The sequence below is a fragment of the Varanus komodoensis genome, unplaced genomic scaffold (assembly GCF_004798865.1).
Source record: "Varanus komodoensis strain SLA01 unplaced genomic scaffold, ASM479886v1 scaffold17, whole genome shotgun sequence".
Lineage (NCBI taxonomy): Eukaryota > Metazoa > Chordata > Lepidosauria > Squamata > Varanidae > Varanus > Varanus komodoensis.
Window position 1 is genome coordinate 18,960,541 of NW_025335505.1, and position 22,676 is coordinate 18,983,216.

The following is a 22,676-nucleotide window of genomic DNA, read 5'->3' on the forward strand; positions in this document are numbered from 1 at the left end:
GCACCAATTGAAGTATCCGGACCATCTTCAAGGGTAGCCGCATGTAGAGCGCATTACAGAAGTCTAATCGGGAAGTTACCAGTGCATGTGTCACTGTCGCCAGGCAATCGTTCTCCAGATAGGGACGCAGCTGATGGATCAGCCGAAGCTGAAGGAAAGCGCTCCTCGCCACTGCCGTCACCTGAGCTTCTAATGACAGCTCAGAGTCGAGGGGCACTCCCAAGCTGCAAACCTTGTCCCTAAGAGGGAGTGCAACCCCATTCAGGACCAGCTCCAGGTCCCCCACCCCGAAGCCCGAACCACCTACCAACAGGACCTCCGTCTTGTCTGGATTGAGCTTCAGTTTATTGGCCCTCATCCAGCCCATAACCTTGGCCAGGAACCAGTTCAGTACAGCCACTGCTTCACCTGGATTGGTTGAAAACGAGAGGTAGAGCTGGGTATCATCAGCGTACTGATGATTCCATAGCCCACACCTCCGAATGACCTCTCCCAGCGGTTTCATGTAGATGTTGAATAGCAAGGGGGACAAAATGGACCCCTGCAGAACTCCATGGCATAAGTGCCATGGCACAGAACCATATTCCCCCAGCACCACCTTCTGGAATCGGTCATTGAGATAAGAGTGGAACCACCACAGAGCAGTGCCTCCAACTCCCAATCCCGCTAGCCTATCCAGAAGGATACCATGGTCGATGTTATCGAAAGCCACTGAGAGGTCCAGGAGAACCAACAGGGATGCACTCCCCCTCTCTCTTTCCCTGCATAGGTCACCATACAGGGCAACCAAGGCAGATTCAGTACCATACCCGGGTCTGAAGCCAGACTGAAATGGGTCCAGATAATCAGTTTCATCCAAGAGTGCTTGGAGTTGTCCCGCCACCACCCGCTCTAACACCTTGCCCAAGAACGGGCTTTTGGCCACTGGTCTATAATTGGTGGCCATCTCTGGATCCAGGGATGCCTTCTTTAGGACTGACCAGACTACCACCTCCTTTAAAGGGGCAGGTACCCGGCCATCCCTTAGAGAGGCGTTGACAACCTCCAGGATCCAGGTCCCTATCCCATCCTTGGCTTTCTTGAGTAGCCAAGATGGGCAAGGGTCCAGTAAGCAGGTGGTAGGACGTACTTGTCCAAGCACCTTGTCCACATCATCAGGCTGCAGCAACTGAAATTCATCAATTGTGGACCAGACGGCAACATTGGCACCTCCCCCGAAGGTTCTGAGTCACTAGTGGCGTCCAGCTCGTGACGAATCTGAGTGATTTTTCTCCTTGAAATGCTTGGTGAAGTCGTCACAGTGGGCTGTCGAGGGTGGCACGAGATCTTTTTTTGGGCCTGGATGAACCAGCCCCTGTACCACCTGAAAGAGCTCTGCCGGATGGCACTGTGAGGAGGCAATGGAAGCAGAGAAGAATTTCTTCTTCGCCCCCCTCACTGCCACAGCATAGGCCTGATAATGGGCTCTTAAGTGTGTTCGGTCTGATTCATCCCGTGATTTCCTCCACTTACACTCTAGACGTCTCCCAACCTGCTTCATTGCCTGTAGCTCGGATGTATACCAGGGGGATGAACGGGCTCTGCCAGGTGGGAGAGGATGCTTAGGAGCGATCGTGTCAGTAGCCCTGGTCATTTCCCCATTCCACAGTTTGACCAAGGCATTGACAGGAGCACCAGCCTTATCAACCAGGAATTCCCCCAGGGCCTTCAGGAATCCTTCCAGATCCATCCGGCTCTGGGGGCGGACCAACACAATTGAGTCTGCACCCTTACAGAGGGAAAGGCCGCTCTTGAGCTGAAACCTCACGAGGAAGTGATCTGACCATGACAGGTGTCAGACTCAAGTTCCTCACCCTCAGATCCCCCTCTTCCTGTCCTGTCGAGAAAACCAGGTCCAGAGTGTGTCCACGTTCATGGGTCGGGCCAGTGACATGCTGAGACAGCCCCATGGCCGTCATGGAGGCCATGAAGTCCTGAGCCGCCCCGGTCAGAACAGTCTTGGCGTGGAGATTGAAGTCCCCCAGGACCAACATCCTGGGAGTCTTCAACACCAAGTCCGAGACGATCTCCGTCAGCTCAGGCAGGGAGTCTGTTGGGCAGAAGGGTGCACGGTACACCAACAGAATCCCCAATCTGGTCGCCCAACAGAATCCCCAATCAGTCGCCCAACACCAAGTAGAGGCACTCTAGACCTGGTCTCGAGAGAACAGGAAGTCCCGTGAGGGAAATAGAGGCTCGGTAAAACAAAGTGACCCCCCCTCTCCTCCCCTCCAGGCTTGGTCGGTGCTGGACCAGGTACCCGGGTGGGCACATTTGAGAGAGGGAGACATCCCCCCTCCCCCACCCAGGTCTCTGTAATGCAGGCCAGGTCAGCCCCCTCATCCACAATTAAGTCATGGATGAGGGAAGATTTATTGTGGACCGACCTGGCATTAAGCAGCAGCACTGATGGGCCCGGGGGGCGGTTGACAGGACTACCTGGAACCCTCAGGCTGGGGGAATAACCAGAAGGGGGAACAGCTGCTAGCCATCTGTCCCTCCTTCTTCTATGCAGACACGTTAGACCCTCAGTGCCGTAACGTCCACTGCCCATGACCACCCCAATGGCGGCACCCACACGCTCCCCAGGCAACTCCATACTCAAAGCCAGAGATGAATCCATTAAAACAACTAAAAACACATTAAAACGCTTAAAAACACACCCACGATCCCCGCTGCCCACTTTAACCTATCCCACCTGCCGGCCAACAGCAAAGACCCAGCCCAGCCCCCGCTTGGCCCCAAATGGCATCACTGCCCTTAGGCTGACGCCCTTCGTTTTAAGCTTGTTCTCTGCCAAGGTCATACTGGATCCAAACTAATATAAAAAGTTAGTGCTATAGTTGACACTAAACTTAAACTTTGTACTGGGCCTTAATGGTCAGATTCCTAGTGGTTTAATTTTCAAGCTCCGTAAAGGTAAAGGTTTCCCCTTGACGTTAAGTCCAGTCATGCCTGACTCTAGGGGGCGGTGCTCATCTCCATTTCCTAGCCAAGGGAGCCAGCGTTTGTCCGCAGACAGTCTCCGTGGTCATGTGGCCAGCATGACTAAACACCGAAGTGCACAGAATGCTGTTACCTGCCCACCGAAATGGTAACTTTTCATGCACTTGCATTTGCATGCTTTCAAACTGCAAGGTTGGCAGGAGCTGGGACGGAGCAACAGGAGCTCTCACCCCATTGTGCAGATTCGAACCGGCAACCTTTTGATCTACCAGCCCAACAGCACAGCGGTTTAAACCACTGCGCCACTTGCAGTCCCAAGCTCCATATGTAGCCTCAAATTGAACTTTACTACAGTACAGTTTCAGAGTATAGTCCTGGTACCAGTAATACACTCAATTTCGCAGGCATGTGCTCACAAGATTTTGCTAGGGTTTAAAGCTGTCTGTTGGCTTCTTTGGGTAGATAGATGGTGAGATGCAATTAGTGTGAGCCCAGTGTGTGAAGTAGCAGTTGCCCTGGGTTAGTTATGGAAGAAATGTTGCCTCATTTTGAAATTTAACCATTTGTCAGGTAGGACAGAGCTTAGACTGGAGAAACGTGACAGTTTTAATTTTTTTAAGCTGGTAGTAAAAACAGAAAAAATCATCTGTGATCACTGCTGCTGAAATTTAGCTTTCTCTTCTGTGTGTTAGTATTAGATAGGAAAATAGTACAGGATAGGAATGTAATGAGGAAATGCTTCAAGGTTGGCCCAGACTTAATTCTGCTTTCCAGTGATGCTAGAAGACGAGGGTGTCACTGTAAACATTTGGTGCAGTTTTGTCTCTACTTTTTCATTCATTCAGAGATTAATTTTCTTTCTTGCCAAGGGAACATACACAGAGATTCTTTACACATTGCTTACTAGGAAGAAATATCAACCCAGTGAGAGTGCTGAGTTCCTTTGTAGTGATTCTCTTCCTTGATGCCAGGACAAAATCACATTAGCTCCATGTTGTATCTCATTAATTGGAGAGATTTACCCCCCACTCCGCCCCATTTCAAATAAGAATTTGGAGGATGGAGGCCATAGGCCTTTCCTGAGTCTAGTCATGGAGTTAGGGACCCAGTGTCTGGGGCTAGAGACTACACTTATTCTCAGTCAGGTTACTGGTTCATCTAATCCAGTATTGTTGAGACTTACTGGCAGCAATTCTACAGACATATTCTCTGCAACTAGAGGTACTGACTGAACTGCAGCAGACATAACTGCCATAATGCCAGATTCCTAATATTTATACCAGACTTAGTGTAGAAGCTTCATACCATCTTCTAATTGCACTGCTAATATTGTGCCTGTTGTTTTCATGCATGTCTCAAGGAGGGGGTGGGGCCTGAAGCCCGAACAGAAATCTGGGTAATTTTCAACATTTTTCAGTTTCAGAGTCCTCAGTAGAGATTTCTGATGGTGGTATCAGTGAGATAGTGTGTTCAAATAAATATATCTCTTTCTGCACCAAGTGTCTTGCTAATGAGGGAAATGAACAGTTCTTAAATGCATATCAGGTTGGATTTTTTTCGCTAAGCTATCTGTCAAGTGGCTACACTCCAATAGAACTTAACCAGTCACATGTTTAAATATTGCTTTTAAAAATCCTTGCTCAAATTTGTTAAGTTATGTTCCTTGTGCTTGCTGTGAGCTACTTTATTTCTTTTTCTTGACATTCTGTTTCTAATTTCAGATAGATTTGTAACTTCTCAGCATGCTTTGCAAGAGAACATAAATCAATTTGAACAGCAAACTATAGCACAGCAGTCATTTGATCAGCAAGGATTATCACAAGGTTAGTAAAAAAATAAATAGCAATTCTCAAGGTGACCACTCAATATATTTGTGTATTCTAGAATTATCAACAATACGCATCTTCACAATGATAGTAATTTCCGAATGGCATAATAGAAAGAGGTCAGTGCATGTGAAACGGAATCACCACTGTTCCAAAGCCTGTTACATTGTTTAATCCTCATTTGTGAAATAACAGTTTCAGGATTTGCTTTGAGGAGGTTGTATCTAGACTTGTAGAATAGTAGGCTTGCTTCCATTCACAGAAGGAACCAAAATTCAGTGGAGGCTTCCTGCTGGAGGGATGGGGAAGTGTAGCAATTTTCACCATTTTTCTTTCTCTTGCTGTGCTCCCATTGGAATCTCCCTTGTTGTCCAGAATCTCCCTCAGCTCTTCAAAGCAGTGTGAGAAATACCTGGGGACTGCAGGAAAATGGGTATTGGAGGAAATAATCATTCCTTTCCTACAGCACTAGCAGAACTCTGATGAAAATGAGTCTGGATACAGCCTTCTAATTTTAGAATGAGAACACACAGTACTCTGCATCTCAGAAATAAATCTAATTTTAATTACATTGTTCTAGAAAAAAAACTTTTTTGTCAGCGTGTATTCATGTCATATAAATTTAAGTTACTGAGTAATGATAGACAAAGCATGGTTTAAAATCCTTATTGTACAAGATTTCTATTCTACTTGGAATGCCCTCTACAGATTTCCCATACTTTGAAGTTTTCTTGACGTTACTGGAGCCCTTCAGAAATTTTAAATTTCAGGTAGGTATAGTTGGATACATGTGTTTAAATTGGTGGACCCTCTCCCTTTTGTCTGCATATGTGCTTCATTCTTCTCAATTACCTTTGTACTAGTTAGATAGGAAAATAAAAGTCCCAGATGTTGTTTCATTAAACCTTTGTTTTTACAGATGGTATTGCACTTGTAGCAATGATTGTTGCTTATTGATTTCATATGGAATACTATATTTGTAAAATATTTTATTGGATTGTGAATTAGATTGGGCTTTTCCTGGTGTTCCTTCCTGTTACTGTTCCCAAAACCTTGTTCTGAGGATTCATTAGAGGATTACCCAAGAAGAAGCCATCAAAAATTGTGGAAGAGCCTTGTGCTCGAATTAGAGTTCCTTTCCATCAATTATCTTTTATTACCCTCTAGAAATAGAGATTTTTCTTCATGTTGGCAATGTAGGTCAATGCCATTATATGCTATTATACAAAACAGATATTGCCAATTTCAAGAACATTGAGATGAGTAGGTTCTTCTTTCAGCTACTACTTTCAGCTTTCTGCCTTTAGCTTGTAAGGACTAGCTTGGAAATGCAAACCAATGATTTACAAAAAGAAACATGAACTCTGTTAACTGCATACCATTTTATATTAAGCATTTATTTAAATGTAATTATGATAGAATGATGTTACGATGGGATGGAGCCACAGAAATTTTTTGGGGCTTAATGGTTTGATATTTCTCGCTCACTCACTCCTTACCTCTCACTCCAGGGTGTGCACAATTTATGTGCACACATAGACAGTGGTTGATATTTTGTTTCATTCCTTTAATATCATGGCTCATGTCTTCATTGCATACATGTTTAGTTTTTCAAATAACATTTTTGGCCATAAAAAGTATTTCTGATATATGCTATTTTTTCTGCTTTGCACTCGGGAGGGATGGGGACCAAGTCATTGGAAATGGGTAATAATTTTGTATGGATGCAAGTAATGAAAGAAGTGGGAAGATTTTTTAAAAATAAAACTTTCGCTATAGCAAAGCAATATTGAACAATTGTCTCTATTTCAGAAATGCAAGCAATTATAATAAAAAGAGGTGGGCTTGTTCTTTAGCTTCTAAAGAATGGAAGTTTAAGCAGTTGACAGTTCCCAAAGTTCTCAAAATGTTCAAGTAAAAGATAAGGTGGTACTTTGTTTTCTGATGTACTGTGGTAACAGCAAAAGTAAGGGGGCAGCATATTACAAGAGAAACAGAGACCAGCTTGCGGAGCTATCCAGACCACCCGGCGGAAGTAGTGGGCCAGCAATGGTGGGCTTCCTGATGGGAGGCAGGGGAAGTGATGTAATTCCCAAGGTACCACCTCCTGTGGGCAGCTTAACTTGTTTCACAAGAGGACCACCCCCACTGCCTAGCTTGTTCCCCCACTTATTTAAAGAGAGGAACAAAGTGTGGGAATGGGGAATCTGTGTAGGTGTATGAAACTTATTTATCTTATGGCTTATTACACCTGCATTTTATCATCCAATCCAGGGTATTGTGATGGGTAATGGCTGCTGTGTATAGAACTCAGAAGTAAACTTGGAAATTAATTAGACTAGGAAGACATTTCTCTGCTTTGAGGTGTCTTTAAGTCCCTGTGAGTTGTGTAGTGTAGAACAAAAGGTTTCCTTTTTGAATCATGGAGGACAGTTGGGCATGCCAGTGGCCATTTTGAATATTAAAAGCCAGAGCCATGGCTTGAGCATTCAAAATGAGCACAGAACACAACACTCTGTGGCTTAAATGAGCTAAGTTTAACCCTCATATAACCCATGGTGTCCAGGTTTAGATGACATGACAAGCTGCGGCCATCATTTGGATATTCAAAAACCGCCCAGCATGTGCATGACTTGAACAACCCATGATATGCGGCAATGATTGCGAAAAGCACTCTTTTGGTTTTCTATGTATAAAGTTACATTATATAAGCAGAGGGAAAATAATTTACCTTAAAGATGCACTAGTGTAGCACAGGCTATGCATGAGTTGGTGGCAATTGTTATGTCATTATTATTCTGCTTGGATTAGGGCACACACAGGCACACATCCTATATTACCTACACTTTGCCTCCTGAGTTTTGCATTTTTGTGAAAAGGTTGTAGGATCTCTGGTACCAGTATAGATAAAGGGAGCTGGGTCAACCTGTTAGACACATGCATGCATACAATAAATTCAACATTTGAATGGCTCTGAGCTAATTGAGGTTTTTAAAGGAAACTTCAAATTATGTTCTGTGGAGATCTTATTGCAAAGAAGTATAACTGAAGGTAAGTGACCTTCTGATTTAATAAATGCCCAGAATATGTCTGCATTTGTTTTCTTCCAGGTATAGAGGAAAAAATCTTTCCTTCACACCAATTACTATGAAATATTCTTTATTAGATGAAGGAGTTTTGCTACAGCAATGCATAGGATTACACTCGCTAAATCCCATGCTAGTGTGTACCGCTAGCCTTATTATTAGAATTTGAGTTTTTAATGTATATTGAAACATTGAAATTTAATGTCTATTGTCTTCTGTTTTATACTGGTTGATACCTTGCATATTTTATTATTGTATTTTATATTGTTCTTTGTGCTATTCCATGACTGAGATAAAATATACATAAATGCTGGTAGCCGTATACATTTACCAACAAGAGCCCAAATCCTTGGCTTTTCAGGGCAAGAAAGGAGAAGAATTTTTAGGATGGACAGGAGGGCTGCAAAAGCCAGTACAATTTAAATCAGCCCTAGCTCTGTATCAGATGGCTTCCTTACATTCCTTTTCACTCATGGACAGGATGCCACTCTGGATTATTCATAATGTTGAGCTTCTTTATTTTGCAGTAGGTGAATTAATTATCCATATTAGTGTAGTTTAATAACAGCAGTAAAGGTTTCTTATTTTTCTTGTTGCAGGTTTTCCAGTTAATGATGGTTACAGTCAGCCAAATCAGTTTCCTGCTGTACAACAACTTCAAGATTCAAGCACCCTTGAGTCCCAGGCTCTTTCAACAAGTTACCATCAGCCAAATCTGCTTCAGGTTCCTACACCAGATACTATTAATGTGGTATGTGTATACTGAAACATTTTAAGTGACTCTTTATTCTGCTATCGTGGTCTTGGAATATACATGCTATCTAGATCCGTTTCAGTCTAGCAGGCTTGATTATGGGACAGAGACTGGTCTCCTAGGTGGGTGATCTAGGCTGGGAATAGCCTGCCTGGGCCCGATTATAGGGAGCATGTGATTCTTGTTTTATAGCAGTCTTTTTCTGGACACAATTCAACAAGCTGCTTATATTCATAATTGCTGTGACTGGATATCAAACTGTTTGAAAGTCTAAAGCCTTCTAAGATCCCTGAGAAAAGTTTTTTTCCCCTCTGCCTCGCAACTCTATGAGGCACATTTGGTAAGTATGTAAGAGAGGGTTCAGTGCCAGGCCAGACTGGCTCCATCTTTGTTGCCCTTCCAAGAGCAGACAAATCTGTTTTATTCAGATAGACATTCAGCTTTGGACATAAGTAGGTTTTATTTCAGTAGGTGTTGTCTACTTCTTTTTATTTGAATTTTAATAAATTAGCTTTTATCTTTTAATTATATTTTGTATTTTATCTTGTTCATGGGGTCATGAAGAGTCAGGCACAACTTTGTGACTGAATAACAAATTTTTATCTTATATTTTATCAGCCATCTTAAATGTTACCTACACTAGAAAGACAGGATATAAATTTAATAATAAATTATTTTGCTTTTCAAGTTACACTTAAGTATGACTTCAACTCCAAAACTGAAACTTGCAGGTTACACATTTTATTTGCTATTTTGTTTATTTGGAAGATTTGTATACTACCTTTGAGCCAATTTTCCAGGTGATCAACAAGATGAAATACAAAAAATGAATACATTAAAATACATAAATAAGTATGTTAAAGCAATGACAAACAGTGGCTTTAAAATACATTTTAAATGTGGGAGAATGCAAAGCTTCAGTTGTGGCAAGGTTGTTATCTGAATGTCCATGGATGTCTGTATGTATCGACCCATTTGGGATGATCAAGCAAGCCATGAATAACAAACCATGTGGTGTTTGTGAGCCTATTTCCCTGCTGCCGCTTTTAATTAACTAGACAGAAATTTCCCATTCATTGGTTATTTTGTGATGCCCGGACCAAGGGGTTGACCAACCCACTGACAAGATTAGAATAACACTGTGGTGTGTCACAGGCTGCACTCATACTGGTTGGTTGTTGGATCTTGTGAACCCTGTAAATGTGATCTATGCATGGATTAAATAACCCTCACAAACCCTAACACAGACAGTTGTTTGTTTTATGCAACATGTCAGCAAGTGGGCATATACTACATGGCAGCTACACACACCACAGACACAGCTGAAGAGTTAACTGCCCAGTGTTTGTTGTTGGGTTAAATCTGCATTGTTTTGCCCTGGTAGGTGATGGCAATAATATAGTTCACCCAGCTACCATTTTCTTTGCCCCAAAATTGATGCAGAATTACTCTAGATCATGATGGTTAGAAAAGTTGATGCTACTTCCCTACAATCCCCTGCCCCCAGCACACAGTGCTCTGTAACAATGTGGTGTCTAGACCAGTTTAAAGAATATGTTAATTGTGCCATTAAACTGTATTGTTGCCACATGAGTCTCAGCAAAATATATATTTTAAAAAGGCATGAAAATTCTGCCACCACTACCAAAGGTAAATGTCTCCCATTGTAGTATGTTCACTCCTGAAAAAACAGTTGAATTCACTGAATTGGCGACAAACTATCACCAATATAGTAATAGATTTTTAAATACTGAAGAAACTGCTAGCATTGCTAAAGATATGTATCCCTCATCATGGTGGTGAATTTCTTCTTCCCAGAAAAATCAAAAATATCCTGCTCTAACTTTGCCACCTGTGAACAGACCCATAAATTCAGCAATTACTTGTGTTGCGCTGGTTAAATATATTTATTTTAGTACCCTTTCTTACGTAAATGTGGTTTGATTTTAAAGTTGTGTTGATAAATGTAAGATGTTTTGTTGCCAGACTACCCGGCTAATTCAAGATCAATCACAGGAACTTGATCTGCATGCCCAACGCTCCCAGTTTCTGGAAGACAGTGAAGATCAAAGCAAGCGTTCTTACAGGTCTGTTGAAATTCACAATTGGCTATTGTTATATAGCTGTTGTCAGGTGAAGCTCTCTCCGCATAAGATTTCTTAAATGGAATATAGGCGGCGGTTTGTCAGGAGTAGGTGACCTTGTTTGTGCATTCTAGCCCCTGGCCCCTGATTTAGCTTTCCAATCCTTTACTGTAAATACTGAGCTGGACTTGGTTAAAGGGTTTTGCTTGGCTGCAGAGCAAGATGCATTTATTAGATCAAGCTACAAACATTATTCTTTCCTAAGTTTTGTTTCTAATGAGTTATGATTTGAAACCACAAACTAGCTTTTCACCAAGTTTTCTACCATTCATTTTATTGTATGTAGATACGATGCTTTTAACAGTAGATTGAGCTTACTCAGATAATGCAGAGAACAATCTTGTCTTTAAATCATAAGGCCTAAGGAAAGCCTCACCCCTACCCCAAATGAAAGCAGTCAAATGGTCTGTGTGAAAGAAGTGAAATGGAGAACTTGGGTACAGGTGTGTGGGAGTTAGGAAGGGTGCATAGCTTTAGGAGCAGGGAGAAAGAAGCAATGCATCAAAGCAGAACTAAATTTCCAGTGTTTTAGTTCATCTTATCAAAGGATCTGATTATTTCTGTTAAGCAAAACAATCAACAAATTTAGGGTGCAACCATAAGTTTGTACTGTTAATCCATTTCTAAACTGTTTTCAGCACTGGAAACATTTAAACCATTATAAAAGTGCAGTTGTGCATAACATCAGTTGTTAGCATTAAACCTGGAACAGTGACAAAACTTTCCACTTACAGGTAACAATCAGAGTTATACCATTTTATTCAAAGTAAACTTTCATTTTCATAGGTGTGAGTATTGCAACAAGGGCTTTAAAAAATCCAGCCACCTGAAACAGCACGTGCGTTCACACACGGGGGAAAAGCCTTACAAATGTCAGTTGTGTGGCCGAGGATTTGTTTCTTCTGGAGTTCTTAAATCTCATGAGAAGACGCATACAGGTGATAAAGCATTGCTAACCTTTGGTTTCTGTGCAAAAAACTGAGCTCTGTACTTGAACATGACAATGAAAGTATTGCTGTGCTGGAACAGGTCAAACATCATCTAGTCCAACCTTGTGCTTTCAGGAAAGGTCCACTGAAAGCTGCTGAACCCTAGTCTAATGCAAAACATATAGGTCATAAATGAGCGAGTTGAGATTATTCAGAGGCTGCCAGAATTTCGTTGCAGACTGCTGCGGAGTTCTAAAATGGTTAAATTTATCTTGTTCTCAAATTTAGCTTGTCCTTTTCAGCACTCCTCAGTGATTTGTTACAAAAGTTTGGCAGCCATCTAATGAGGTTTTCTTTACTGCTCCAGCAAATTTCCATCCTTATCTGGTACGGACATGCATTTTATTTATTTTTGATAGGTTGCAGTTACTGATAAACATTTACTTTGAAATTTGTCTAAATCACAAGCGGTATGGTGTGGAAATTAGAGCAGGTGGGCACATTTGGCAATTTGAGAAATGGCTTTCATGGGAGGCATAGCAAAAGAAACAAAAACATCTCAGAGAAGGCACTCATTTTTTGTCACCTGCCTCCTCTTCTTCCAACCAACCCTTTTTTCCCCTCTTCTTACTATGGGTCACCCCACGAACACACATATATATCTCATCTATCGATTGTGCAGGTAAGAAGGCTAGGGAACTTATTGGTATCCTTGAGCACCATGTTGCCTACCCTTAAATTAGAAATGGAGAAATTTGCTGTCAGATCCTTACTCAGCCACTTTTTGTTCACACTTTCTTAACCTAACCTGCCTTCCAGTTGTTTTTAGAATAACTTGGGAGATAAGGGGGAAAATGGAATTTTGTCCACCACCTGCACTCCTTGGATGATAGGCGGGTTAAATATATAACACTAAAATATAATCAACAAGTACAAATTAACAAGTGTAAACTAGTAGCTATCACCACATCTATGAAAAGAAACCTTAGGTAAGTTTCAAGTGTATATAGCATCAGAACATCATTGTTTGTGGGTGTATTAGACAACCAAAAGACCTACTTTTTATTTGCTTTATTTTCTTCAGGAGTTAAAGCATTTAGTTGCAGCATTTGCAATACATCCTTCACTACTAATGGAAGCCTTACCAGACATATGGCAACTCACATGAGTATGAAACCATATAAGTGCCCATTTTGTGATGAAAGCTTCAGAACCACAGTGCACTGCAAAAAACATATGAAAAAGCATCAGACTGTGTCTTCAGCAGCAACAGCAGGTGGAGATGGAGGAGGAGGAGGTGAGCAGCTTTTTCCTGATAGACCTTAGCAGAAGATCTGGCTCAGTGTTCTTTGAAGTCTATTGAATTTCTTTTAACGTAATGGTCAGAAGATTATTTCACCTCTAACATCACCGTGTTGTGTAAGCAGAATCTAGAAAGTGGGCATGAGCCTCTTGTCTGTGTTTCTAAGTGTGTGAAGCCAGTGAGGACCCACAATCTGCCCAGGAAGGTCTCACCTTGGACCCCTGAGGAACCACATTCTGCCCATTTCAACCTTGAAAGGTTTCTGTTTGTTTCTCTAAAAGCTTGCAAATAAAAATAATTTTGATTCAATACTCAGACTATTCTTAATGGTTCTTGACAAGTATTTTGTGAAAGGTTACTCTTCTCTTTTTAATGCAGAAGAAGAAGATGAGAACTCTGAAAGGACGCCTTCTAGAAAATCCAGGCCTGGCGTCATCACTTTCACAGAGGAGGAAACAGCCGAACTTGCAAAAATCAGACCTCAGGAAAGTGCAACTGTCTCTGAAAAAGTTCTTGTCCAGTCTGCTGCAGAAAAGGATAGAATTAGTGAAATCAAAGACAAGCAAGCAGAGATGGAGGCAGAACCAAAATATGCCAACTGCTGTACTTATTGCCCCAAAAGCTTTAAAAAACCCAGTGATTTAGTAAGGTAAGAGGATGTGCTATCCAGAAACTAAATATGAAGAATGTTATTTGTACTGTTCACAGCAGTAACTTAAAGAGTTATACCCTTAATTGGCTGCTTGGTGACTTATTGATTTTATTTTTCCAAACAGCTAGTCAGATCACACTAGAGAAATTTTAGAAGTAGTTTGCAATAGTAAATTGGAATTAAACATGTCAGAAGGCCTCCTGAGTGCCTGAAAGAGCACTAGATTTTTTGCCATTACAGGGAAGTTTGTCAGAATAAAATCTGAAATTTCTGTGCATTCTAAACAAGTACAGTTGGATTTGTGCACAGTTGGAATTTTAATGTTTTATTTATGCATTTCCTACTCAGACACACTGCTGGAATACTAGTGAATATGAAACTTTTTGCATTGACAGAATATTAGCTTGGCTAGTAAAAACATCATGTTGTGTAGTGCCTCTTGTCATCAGGATCAGAAAGTTTAGGGAAAGAGTTTATCTGTGACAATATTTAACTAAGGAAAACTTTTTTCTGGTGCTCTTTTATTTTTTCTGGTGCTCTTCCTCTTTTATTGCTCTCTATTATTTTACTATCATTATAGTAGTTGTGATGCTTTTAGGTTGCATCCAGTGGTGCTCCTCAGCCAGTGGGATGGGCACTGTTAGTAGAACGTATCTCTCCCCTCCCACACCCACCAGCCTCTTGCATACCTCCCAGATTGGATTCAGAGGCCTGGGAGATCTTTCAGACTGGATTTGAGGGTGTAGGTGTAACTGGTGGCAGAAAGAATGGAAGGCTTATATGAGCAGAAGTCCCCAGCTTTGGATGATGGCCATTGTTGTTTGGTAATTCTGCAGGAATATTTTAAACTCAGTACTCATTTTACATAGTTGAAAATATGTATGGAAAATTAGAATTGTTTCCAAATGCATTTTTTCAGTTTGCTCTTTGAGACATACCTCAATTGTTCAAATAAATCCTGCACTGAGAAGGGTTGGATATTATGGCCTTATAGGCCAGAATGATTCTATGAGTCTATGAAATAAAATAATTTTTAAAAATGGACATGGTATTTGGCATGTTTGTTTGATTTATATTTGTGAAGCATATTGTAACTGAAGAAAAACTATGTTTTGGCTAGGCATGTGCGTATCCATACAGGAGAGAAGCCTTATAAATGTGATGAATGTGGAAAGAGTTTTACTGTAAAGTCTACTCTAGATTGTCATGTAAAAACTCACACAGGTAAGTAAGCTCTTGCTGACTTCCAACTCTGTTAGAGGAAATGAAAAAGAAATACTTGGGTAGTTAATACTTTTAGTTTTATTTAGAACATTCTTCCCATTACGGAATTCAAGACAGTTTACATAGGGTTTCTGGCTGGTTCATTATTCAGACATTGACCAGGCCCAAACTGGCTCAGTTAAAGCAATGCATATAGATTATATTAACTGCCTCTTTCTCTTATAGTCCCTTAAAAATAATACAAAGGGAACGTGTTAGGTGAAATGTGGGATTTCTTTTGCTTTTGATAATGTCAACGATTTGACAGAGTACAGGTGGGACTCCTTGATTCATTTGTTCACTTTACACGTGGTGTCATGCTGGGGAAGGAGCAAAGGAGGCATATGCAAACCCTATTTCCACTGTTGATTTTCCCAAGCAACATTTTTTGTGTGCAAAAACTCATTTAAGCAAGCTTTCTATCAGGTGCTGAACATGTGGTTACTGTAATGTCATCATCTGCAACAATAGATGTTGGGCAACAATAATTCTGTAGTGATTGATAATTTCAAAAGGGCAATGCTATTTAATGCTGTATCCTATTATGTTGTTGTTCTCCAGGGCAGAAGCTGTTCAGTTGCCATGTATGCAGCAATTCATTTTCTACAAAAGGTAGTCTGAAGGTACATATGCGCCTTCATACTGGAGCAAAGCCCTTTAAATGTCCTCATTGTGAGTTAAGGTTTCGAACTTCTGGACGCAGAAAAACCCATATACAGTGCCACTTTAAACCAGAGGCCAAGAAGATCAGGAAGCCTGTATCTCGTACTCCAGCTGAGGGACTACAGCCAGTAAATCTCCTTAATTCATCATCATCTGATCCCAGTGTTTTCATTATGAATAACTCTGTTCTGACAGGGCAATTTGACCAAAATTTGCTTCAGCAAGGTCTTGTTGGTCAAGCTATACTTCCTGCTTCTGTGTCAGGTAAAAATAGTTCGTGTTTTATCTGTCATTCATTTATTGAAAGCCTGTTGCCTACTAGCTGAAGCTTTGAAGAAATACCTTTTTTTTCCCTAATACTGTTTGAGATGAGAGAAGTAGAACTATTTATCTTGCTCACCAGGAAAGGAAACAATGCATATAGCTTTGAGAAGGAAGCAGGTTTTAGTAGGATAATGCCAAAGAGAAAAGAGTTTCCTCTTCAACAGGCCCTCCTCTGGTTGTTATTAAGAGACTGGGTTCAACCAACCATATGTTTCCATGTCATGCAAATCTGGACTGATTTCTGTTGGGTAGCTTGTTTTCGGCATAGGTTGTTGTAGGACTTGTATCCATGCTGGGTTGTTGAGTCTTGCAAACTTGGGCCACTGACCCCATCATGGATATATATTAAACTGCTTTAACTTCTTTTATTAAGAACAGCAAAAAGTGTTCTTGAACTCTAGCTGCTTGGGAAGATGCAAAAGACTACCCTACCCCATTTTCTAGGGATTTTTTTGACATATGACTGTATATGTCCCAGTCCAAACATTTGCCTTGTCAAAACTGTCTTTTAAAGGGGGTCCCAGAATTTTAAAAGTACAAAATGCACATTATCAGGAGAAGTATTAGGGCAATAAATGCATAAATAAACAAATGAATAAATGTTCCTTGCAATGAATTATGTGCTCTAGCTTTTCATACTTGCTGCAGATTACATTTTATTTATTTATTTATTTATTATTTATTTATTTATTTAAAACATTTCTGTGCCGCCCCCATCGCAACAAAGCCTTGGGGCGGCTCACAAAGAATACATAAGAATACATAGTTCTGTTTAAGTGCTCGCATGCGCGCGCGCGCGCGCTCTCTCTCTCTCTCTCTCTCTCTCTCTCTGTGTGTGCGCACGTGTGTACACTGTCTAATCTTACCGCATATTTACTTAGAAGTAAGCTTTGGTGTTTCATGGTCCTGTTTCTCATATTCAGATTACATTCTATCACTGTGAGACTTTTTTGCTTTTTTTTTTTTTTTAGCAGAGAACATTACGATAATGTCTACTGATAAAATCAAATATTGCTTAATTGTATGAAGAATTTAATATGTGAAATCAGAGATATTAGTTCCCTGAAACCAAGACAATAACAAATAAATTTAAATTATTACTGTTTTCTTTGATAGCTGGAGGTGATTTAACTGTATCCTTGACAGATGGTAGTTTGGCAACCCTTGAAGGAATACAGCTACAGCTTGCTGCTAACTTGGTTGGACCTAATGTTCAAATTTCCGGAATAGACCCTACCGGCATTAACAACATTACATTGCAGGTGTGTTTATCGAATGTGTTCAATAATCAATTGAGAGGTAAAAAAGAGGATGCAAAGACAGGTAAACATTAAAAGCTCTAGGCTTTAGTCAAAAAAGCTGTGCTGTTGTCCTACATATTTCAGAAATATCCTTCAGGGGCTGAAAATCATCCATTTTTCACGGTAGTCACACATGCAATTTTAATTCAGGGAAGCACTGAATGTTGCAAGTGCACTTAAGTATGCAAGTACCTCTTGCCTTCCACGGTAGCACTGCTACCATAATATTTGGCAGTTGTGCTACATAGTTTGGCAAGCCTTCGGTGCTTAACTAGCTTCTGTATCATACCTGTGTCCTGTAATCCATTTTCAGTAAAACTTGTGGGACGGTGTGTCCAGGTACGAGTAATGCCTCATTCTAAAGAAATACGGCAACCTCCCGGATTTGCACGATAGTAGCCAGTGCTTTGACTTTTGTGGCTAAATTTTGTGACTTCTTTTAATGTCCGATGGCTGAGACATGAAGTCTGTACATCATCTAGTTTTTACAAGTCCTCTTGGCTATTGACTATGGTCACACCTACTTTTATAAATTTACTGTTGTGAACAATGATACAGTATTATTTCTTAAATCTAGCCTGTGTCAAGGGAGAGGGAGAAATTCTAATATTACATTAACGAGTATCATATATTTGTATATACCTATGTTTTCTTTTCAGATCGATCCCAGTCTTTTACAGCAGACACTACAACAGGGAAATATTCTTACCCAGCAGCTAACTGGGGATCCCAATTTGGCTTCTCAAAACTCTACCCTTCAGACAGCAGACAGTTCAGTGCCAGCAAATGTGGTAATACAGCCTTTATCAAGCTTATCTTTACAGCCCAGTGTTACATCTTCAGCGAATATGACAATAGGATCCATGTCTGAGCAAGAAACTGTACTGACTACTAGCAGTACTGGTAAGTTCAATGAGAGAACACACTCTGTCAATTACATGGATTATTTAGTCAAAGTTCTTTGAACTAATTGGAAAATTAAGTAGTTACTTTTCATCCCTTATCAAAGTTACTATATAAATAATAATTCAATTTTTATTCTTGGCACATACTGGTAAAATGCACATTCCTTACATTTCTGTTCTGAAAGCTTTTTATGTTATATATGTATATTAGATGTATTCAGCGGTGAGGAACTCTGTACAAAAGATACAAAAGATTTCCCAGTCTTTTAAATAATTTAAAAATATGCAGAATTATTCTGTGAAACATGGATTTTCCATTCTTTAAGAGAAGTCCAAATACTTTCATGCACAGGTGATTTGGAAGATAACTCTTCAAATACCAAGAACCACAAATATATTTCCTACTTACTTATATTAATGCAGGTGAAACTATATTGGGCAGAGGAAAATTGAGGATATTTACCTTTTAATTACTTTCAACAACTAGAAATCTTATATGGTCTCTTGGCAAAAAAAATTCCCTCAGTTTGCTAATGAATGCTCTCCCAGTTTTTACAAGCCATGGGGAAACTGGCTGAGAAAGAGGATACTGTTCATTCGGAGCAACAGTCACTGGTTCACCACCCTTTTCTGTTTATTTTTTCAGGTTCAGAAAATTGCTCAAATGTGTTCATAATTCATTATTATACTTGTTGTTGGCAGTATTTTGCAAACTTAAGATGACATTACCTAGTGGAGATGCTGTCCAGTTTTTCTTATTTTTTGAACTTTTTGATTACATTTCAGCTCAGCAAATTTAAGGACTGGGCAACTGCTCAAATTAGTTTTTATGTACTTTCACCATGTCAGTTTTCATGTTTTTATGTACTTTCACCATGTCAGTTTTCATGTACTTTGCCTGCTTTTCCTGCCCTTTAAGAGCTGAAACAGACATGGACATTTACTAGACAAGACTGCAAATACCAGACAGCTAAGGGTGCACTTGCACACTTGCAAAAGACTAACAACAACAACAACAACAATGCTAAAAACACATTTCACAATTTTCTGGCACCAAAATAAAGATACAACCCCCACATTGTACATTTTTGAGAATTCAGTTAAAGAAAGAAAGAAGTAACAAACGACAAGGGCTAGAAATCAGAGTAGGGAGGGTGAGACAAGACAACTTCTTCTGTGAAGGACTCTGTGCCAGCTGGAGAACCAAGCAGAAGAACAAGTCATCTGTCAGGTGTATTGTGGGTTATTCTGTGGATAACCACCCACTGAACTTATTTACAGAGTAACTCAGTATGTCATGTGAGCCCACCTGATGCCTACTTTATAGAGAGCTCTCGGATTGTCTGTGTTGTTACTGTGAATAGGTAGAACATGTCACACTAAGGCCTGTTGATCTGATTTCTATCATTTATGTAACAAGCTTCATATAATAGTAATGCATGTTAACAAATCAAAGCTTGACTACTGTTTTTTTCCCCTTTCTCTACTCATATTTAGGCTCACAAGATCTTTCTCAGGTCATGACTTCACAGGGTATGGTATCAACCTCAAATGGTCAACATGAGATTACACTGACAATAAATAATTCAAGTTTGAGTCATGTTTTAGCTCATGCCTCTAGTTCAACTACTACGAATTCATCAGGAACTCCTCAAGAAATTACCCTTACCATATCTGGCAAGTATACTATTTCCAAATTATTTGTGAAGTTACTATCCAGTTGCAATAACAACAACAACAACAACAACATAGCAATGTATTATTATTAGTTTGCTATAAGTGAAAATGTTTTTGTTCCTCCAGTTTCCTATAATTTGTTTACAATTATTGGATTACATTCAACACTCTGTGAGCAGGTTTTCCTTTTGTAGTCGTTAGCTCATTCCCTAGATCAGATCCAAATACTCTCCCATCCCTTCAGAGCTGATTTGGCAGAGGGGGTTGATGCTCACATGGTTGCCAAAGAGGATAAGTAATTAGATCTGCAAGGATTAGGTTGGAATCCTGGGTTAGAGGTGTATCAGCCAGTTCTAGATGGAGGCACAGCCCCTCTGGAAGACCATGTGCTCAGTCTGGGGGTACTGATTAACCTGAACCCTTTAGATATCAGCACAGATAGCAGGCACTCTTGACCATGGCTTCTGTCCGCTTCAGCTGATTGGCCAACTGTGTTCCTTCCTGGATGAGAATGACCTGAAAACCAGAATGTACTTGCTGGTAACATCTGAGCTCAATTTCTTCCATGTGCTGTCCATAGAGCCGCCAAGAGCCCTACTCCATAAACTTCAACTAGTACACAATATGGCAGTCAGGTTGGTTTTCAGTATTAAAATCTCTCCACTGCTGCCTGTAATAGGTTTCCAGTCACAGTACAAGTTGTTTGTAATTACTTTAAAACCCTTCTAACCCTTCTAAGCAAAGTGCCTTTGCCTATAAATGCCACCCCACTTGCTATGGTCCTCTGGGAATAATCTCCAGAAGTCTTCTTCTGCAGGATTAACATCCACTACACAAAGAACCTTTTCAGTGGAATGGCCAGCCAGGAGATATACCTCAGATATTCTGGATTGTTCCCTTCAAGAGGGTGCTAAAGATTTATCTCTTCCTACAGGCCTTTGAAGATTAGTTTTATTTAATATGTTATTCTTAATCTGAATTTCTGTATCTGAATTGTCGCTAGTTTTAAATTGTTGTAAACATTCCCAAGCCTATGGAAATGGGGCAGTATATAACAACCAGCAATAAATAAAGTAAAATAGTCTATGTTTTTAATGTTTATGATTTAACGGATTTCATGATTTTGTGTTTCTATACCACTACAATTGTGGGTTTTGTTTTGGTTTTGTTTGTTTTTTGGGTTTTTTTAAAACTATAGAGAGACAGTTTAAGTGATTTACAGATTCTGTTATCCATTTAGGCCAAGATCTTATTCAGCACAATTCCACTGGGGGTAATGAACTGAATGGAAACCTGCGATTGACCACACCAACTATTAGCAGTCAGTCAACAGGTACTACATTGACTATAAGTAATGATCAACTGCTATCTCAGAGCCCATCTCTAAACAGTACTTCAGGTAGGCTTCCAATAAATTTAATCCACTAATTTATATTTTGGTACCTATTCATTTCCTCATCCTGTTGTCCCTTTCTATTAGTTTTTCGAGAAATTCTGAAGCCATAAGAAAGTGCTGAAAATGGGAAGCTGAAAAATGAACAGTGCTGATTAATTTCTCTAGTCACATAACTAAAGCCACTGTGTTGTTTTAGGACAGCCCTCCCAAACATTTTAGTCTCCAGATATTTTGGATGTCAGTTCCCTTCAACCTCAGGCAGCATTACGATTGCTAGACATCGAAGTCCAAAATATCTGAAAAGCCCCATGTCAGAGGAGGCTGCATTAGGAGCATAAAACAGCATTTATTGTTCCTGAAGTCATATAATGTATGTATATCTTGGTTTGCTCATATAATTATCATATTTAAGATCTTTTGAAAGTAAACTCAATAAATGTCTAATTATGTAAATAAACTATACTTTTAAATTTAAGATACCAAATGTGATATTATATGCCAACCAAGTTATACATAATGTATTTTACATACTTGTGTTATGTCTAATGGGAGGGAACATCAACAACTAGTCCCTGAAGCATCTGAAACCAACAAAAGTGGGAAAAACTGGATGCAGAGGAAAGCTAGTATACAGCATCTGTTCCTGTTTGTAAGGAAGCTGAGAGAAATTCCTGTCTGTGGAGAGGGCCTTCGGAAAATATAATCTGAGGGAAAAGCTATTGAGATTGTATCTAGCTAGGAAGGAGTTTGTTAGGAATGGAAATTTTCTCCATGCCTTCATTATTTCCAGACATTTTACATCTCTATTCTTTAAGAATAGTTTAGTCTATGTATGTGTATTACATAGTTTTAAAAATACTTTAGAAATTAATATCTGCATTGCCTTAAATTCTAAAATTTAAACCACCCAGAGAGCTTTGGCTATGGCAGATATAGAGGAGGAGGAGATGATGATGCTCAAAATGTATTAATAATACAAACTGGTTTAATTTTTCCAACCCAATCAAACTGGGTACAATTTTTCCAGTTTCTCATAAGAAAAATAAGAATAGTCCTTGGATAAAACAGGCATTCTCAACACTTCACTATTTCCTTTTAGGCTTTCATATATCTGCTTATAGAGAGCCTTTTTGTTAAACATGGGCAAGATGAAAATTTATATCTAACTATGTTTTATCAAACTTCTCTAAATAATTTTATTGAATAGAAATCTAGGAATGGTACACCGATTTCAGCTAATACATTATGGTATTGCATGTAGGCTTTTATGATGTGCTTCTTACAGAGCTTAATGCATCAGGTGGGAACCTTCCTTCAACACCACCCATGTCTCAACCAGCTCAAAATTTAGTAATGTCATCACCAGGAGTGGGAGGAGATGGTAGTGTCACATTAACTCTGGCGGATACTCAGAGTATGTTATCTGCTGGCCTTGATGCAGTGACACTTAACATCACATCACAGGTTT

General features: G+C 39.9%; 1 protein-coding gene across 9 annotated transcripts in view; it reads left to right on the top strand.

Annotated features, from left to right (window-relative positions):
- The window catches only part of ZNF236 (zinc finger protein 236), a 74,105-nt gene that overhangs the window by 38,961 nt on the left and 12,468 nt on the right, over positions 1–22,676 (top strand). For 6 of the 9 annotated variants that reach the window (XM_044426349.1, XM_044426355.1, XM_044426348.1 and 3 more), the window contains 13 exons: positions 4,707–4,808; positions 8,497–8,648; positions 10,638–10,738; positions 11,582–11,733; positions 12,809–13,021; positions 13,406–13,676; positions 14,800–14,903; positions 15,504–15,869; positions 17,046–17,191; positions 17,890–18,133; positions 19,633–19,812; positions 21,053–21,211; positions 22,494–22,672. In XM_044426349.1, coding sequence (XP_044282284.1) covers positions 4,707–4,808; positions 8,497–8,648; positions 10,638–10,738; positions 11,582–11,733; positions 12,809–13,021; positions 13,406–13,676; positions 14,800–14,903; positions 15,504–15,869; positions 17,046–17,191; positions 17,890–18,133; positions 19,633–19,812; positions 21,053–21,211; positions 22,494–22,672 — 2,369 coding nt within the window. The remainder of the gene's footprint in view (positions 1–4,706; positions 4,809–8,496; positions 8,649–10,637; positions 10,739–11,581; positions 11,734–12,808; positions 13,022–13,405; positions 13,677–14,799; positions 14,904–15,503; positions 15,870–17,045; positions 17,192–17,889; positions 18,134–19,632; positions 19,813–21,052; positions 21,212–22,493; positions 22,673–22,676) is intronic. The other 3 variants (XM_044426351.1, XM_044426350.1, XM_044426356.1) reach the window with 3 other exon arrangements.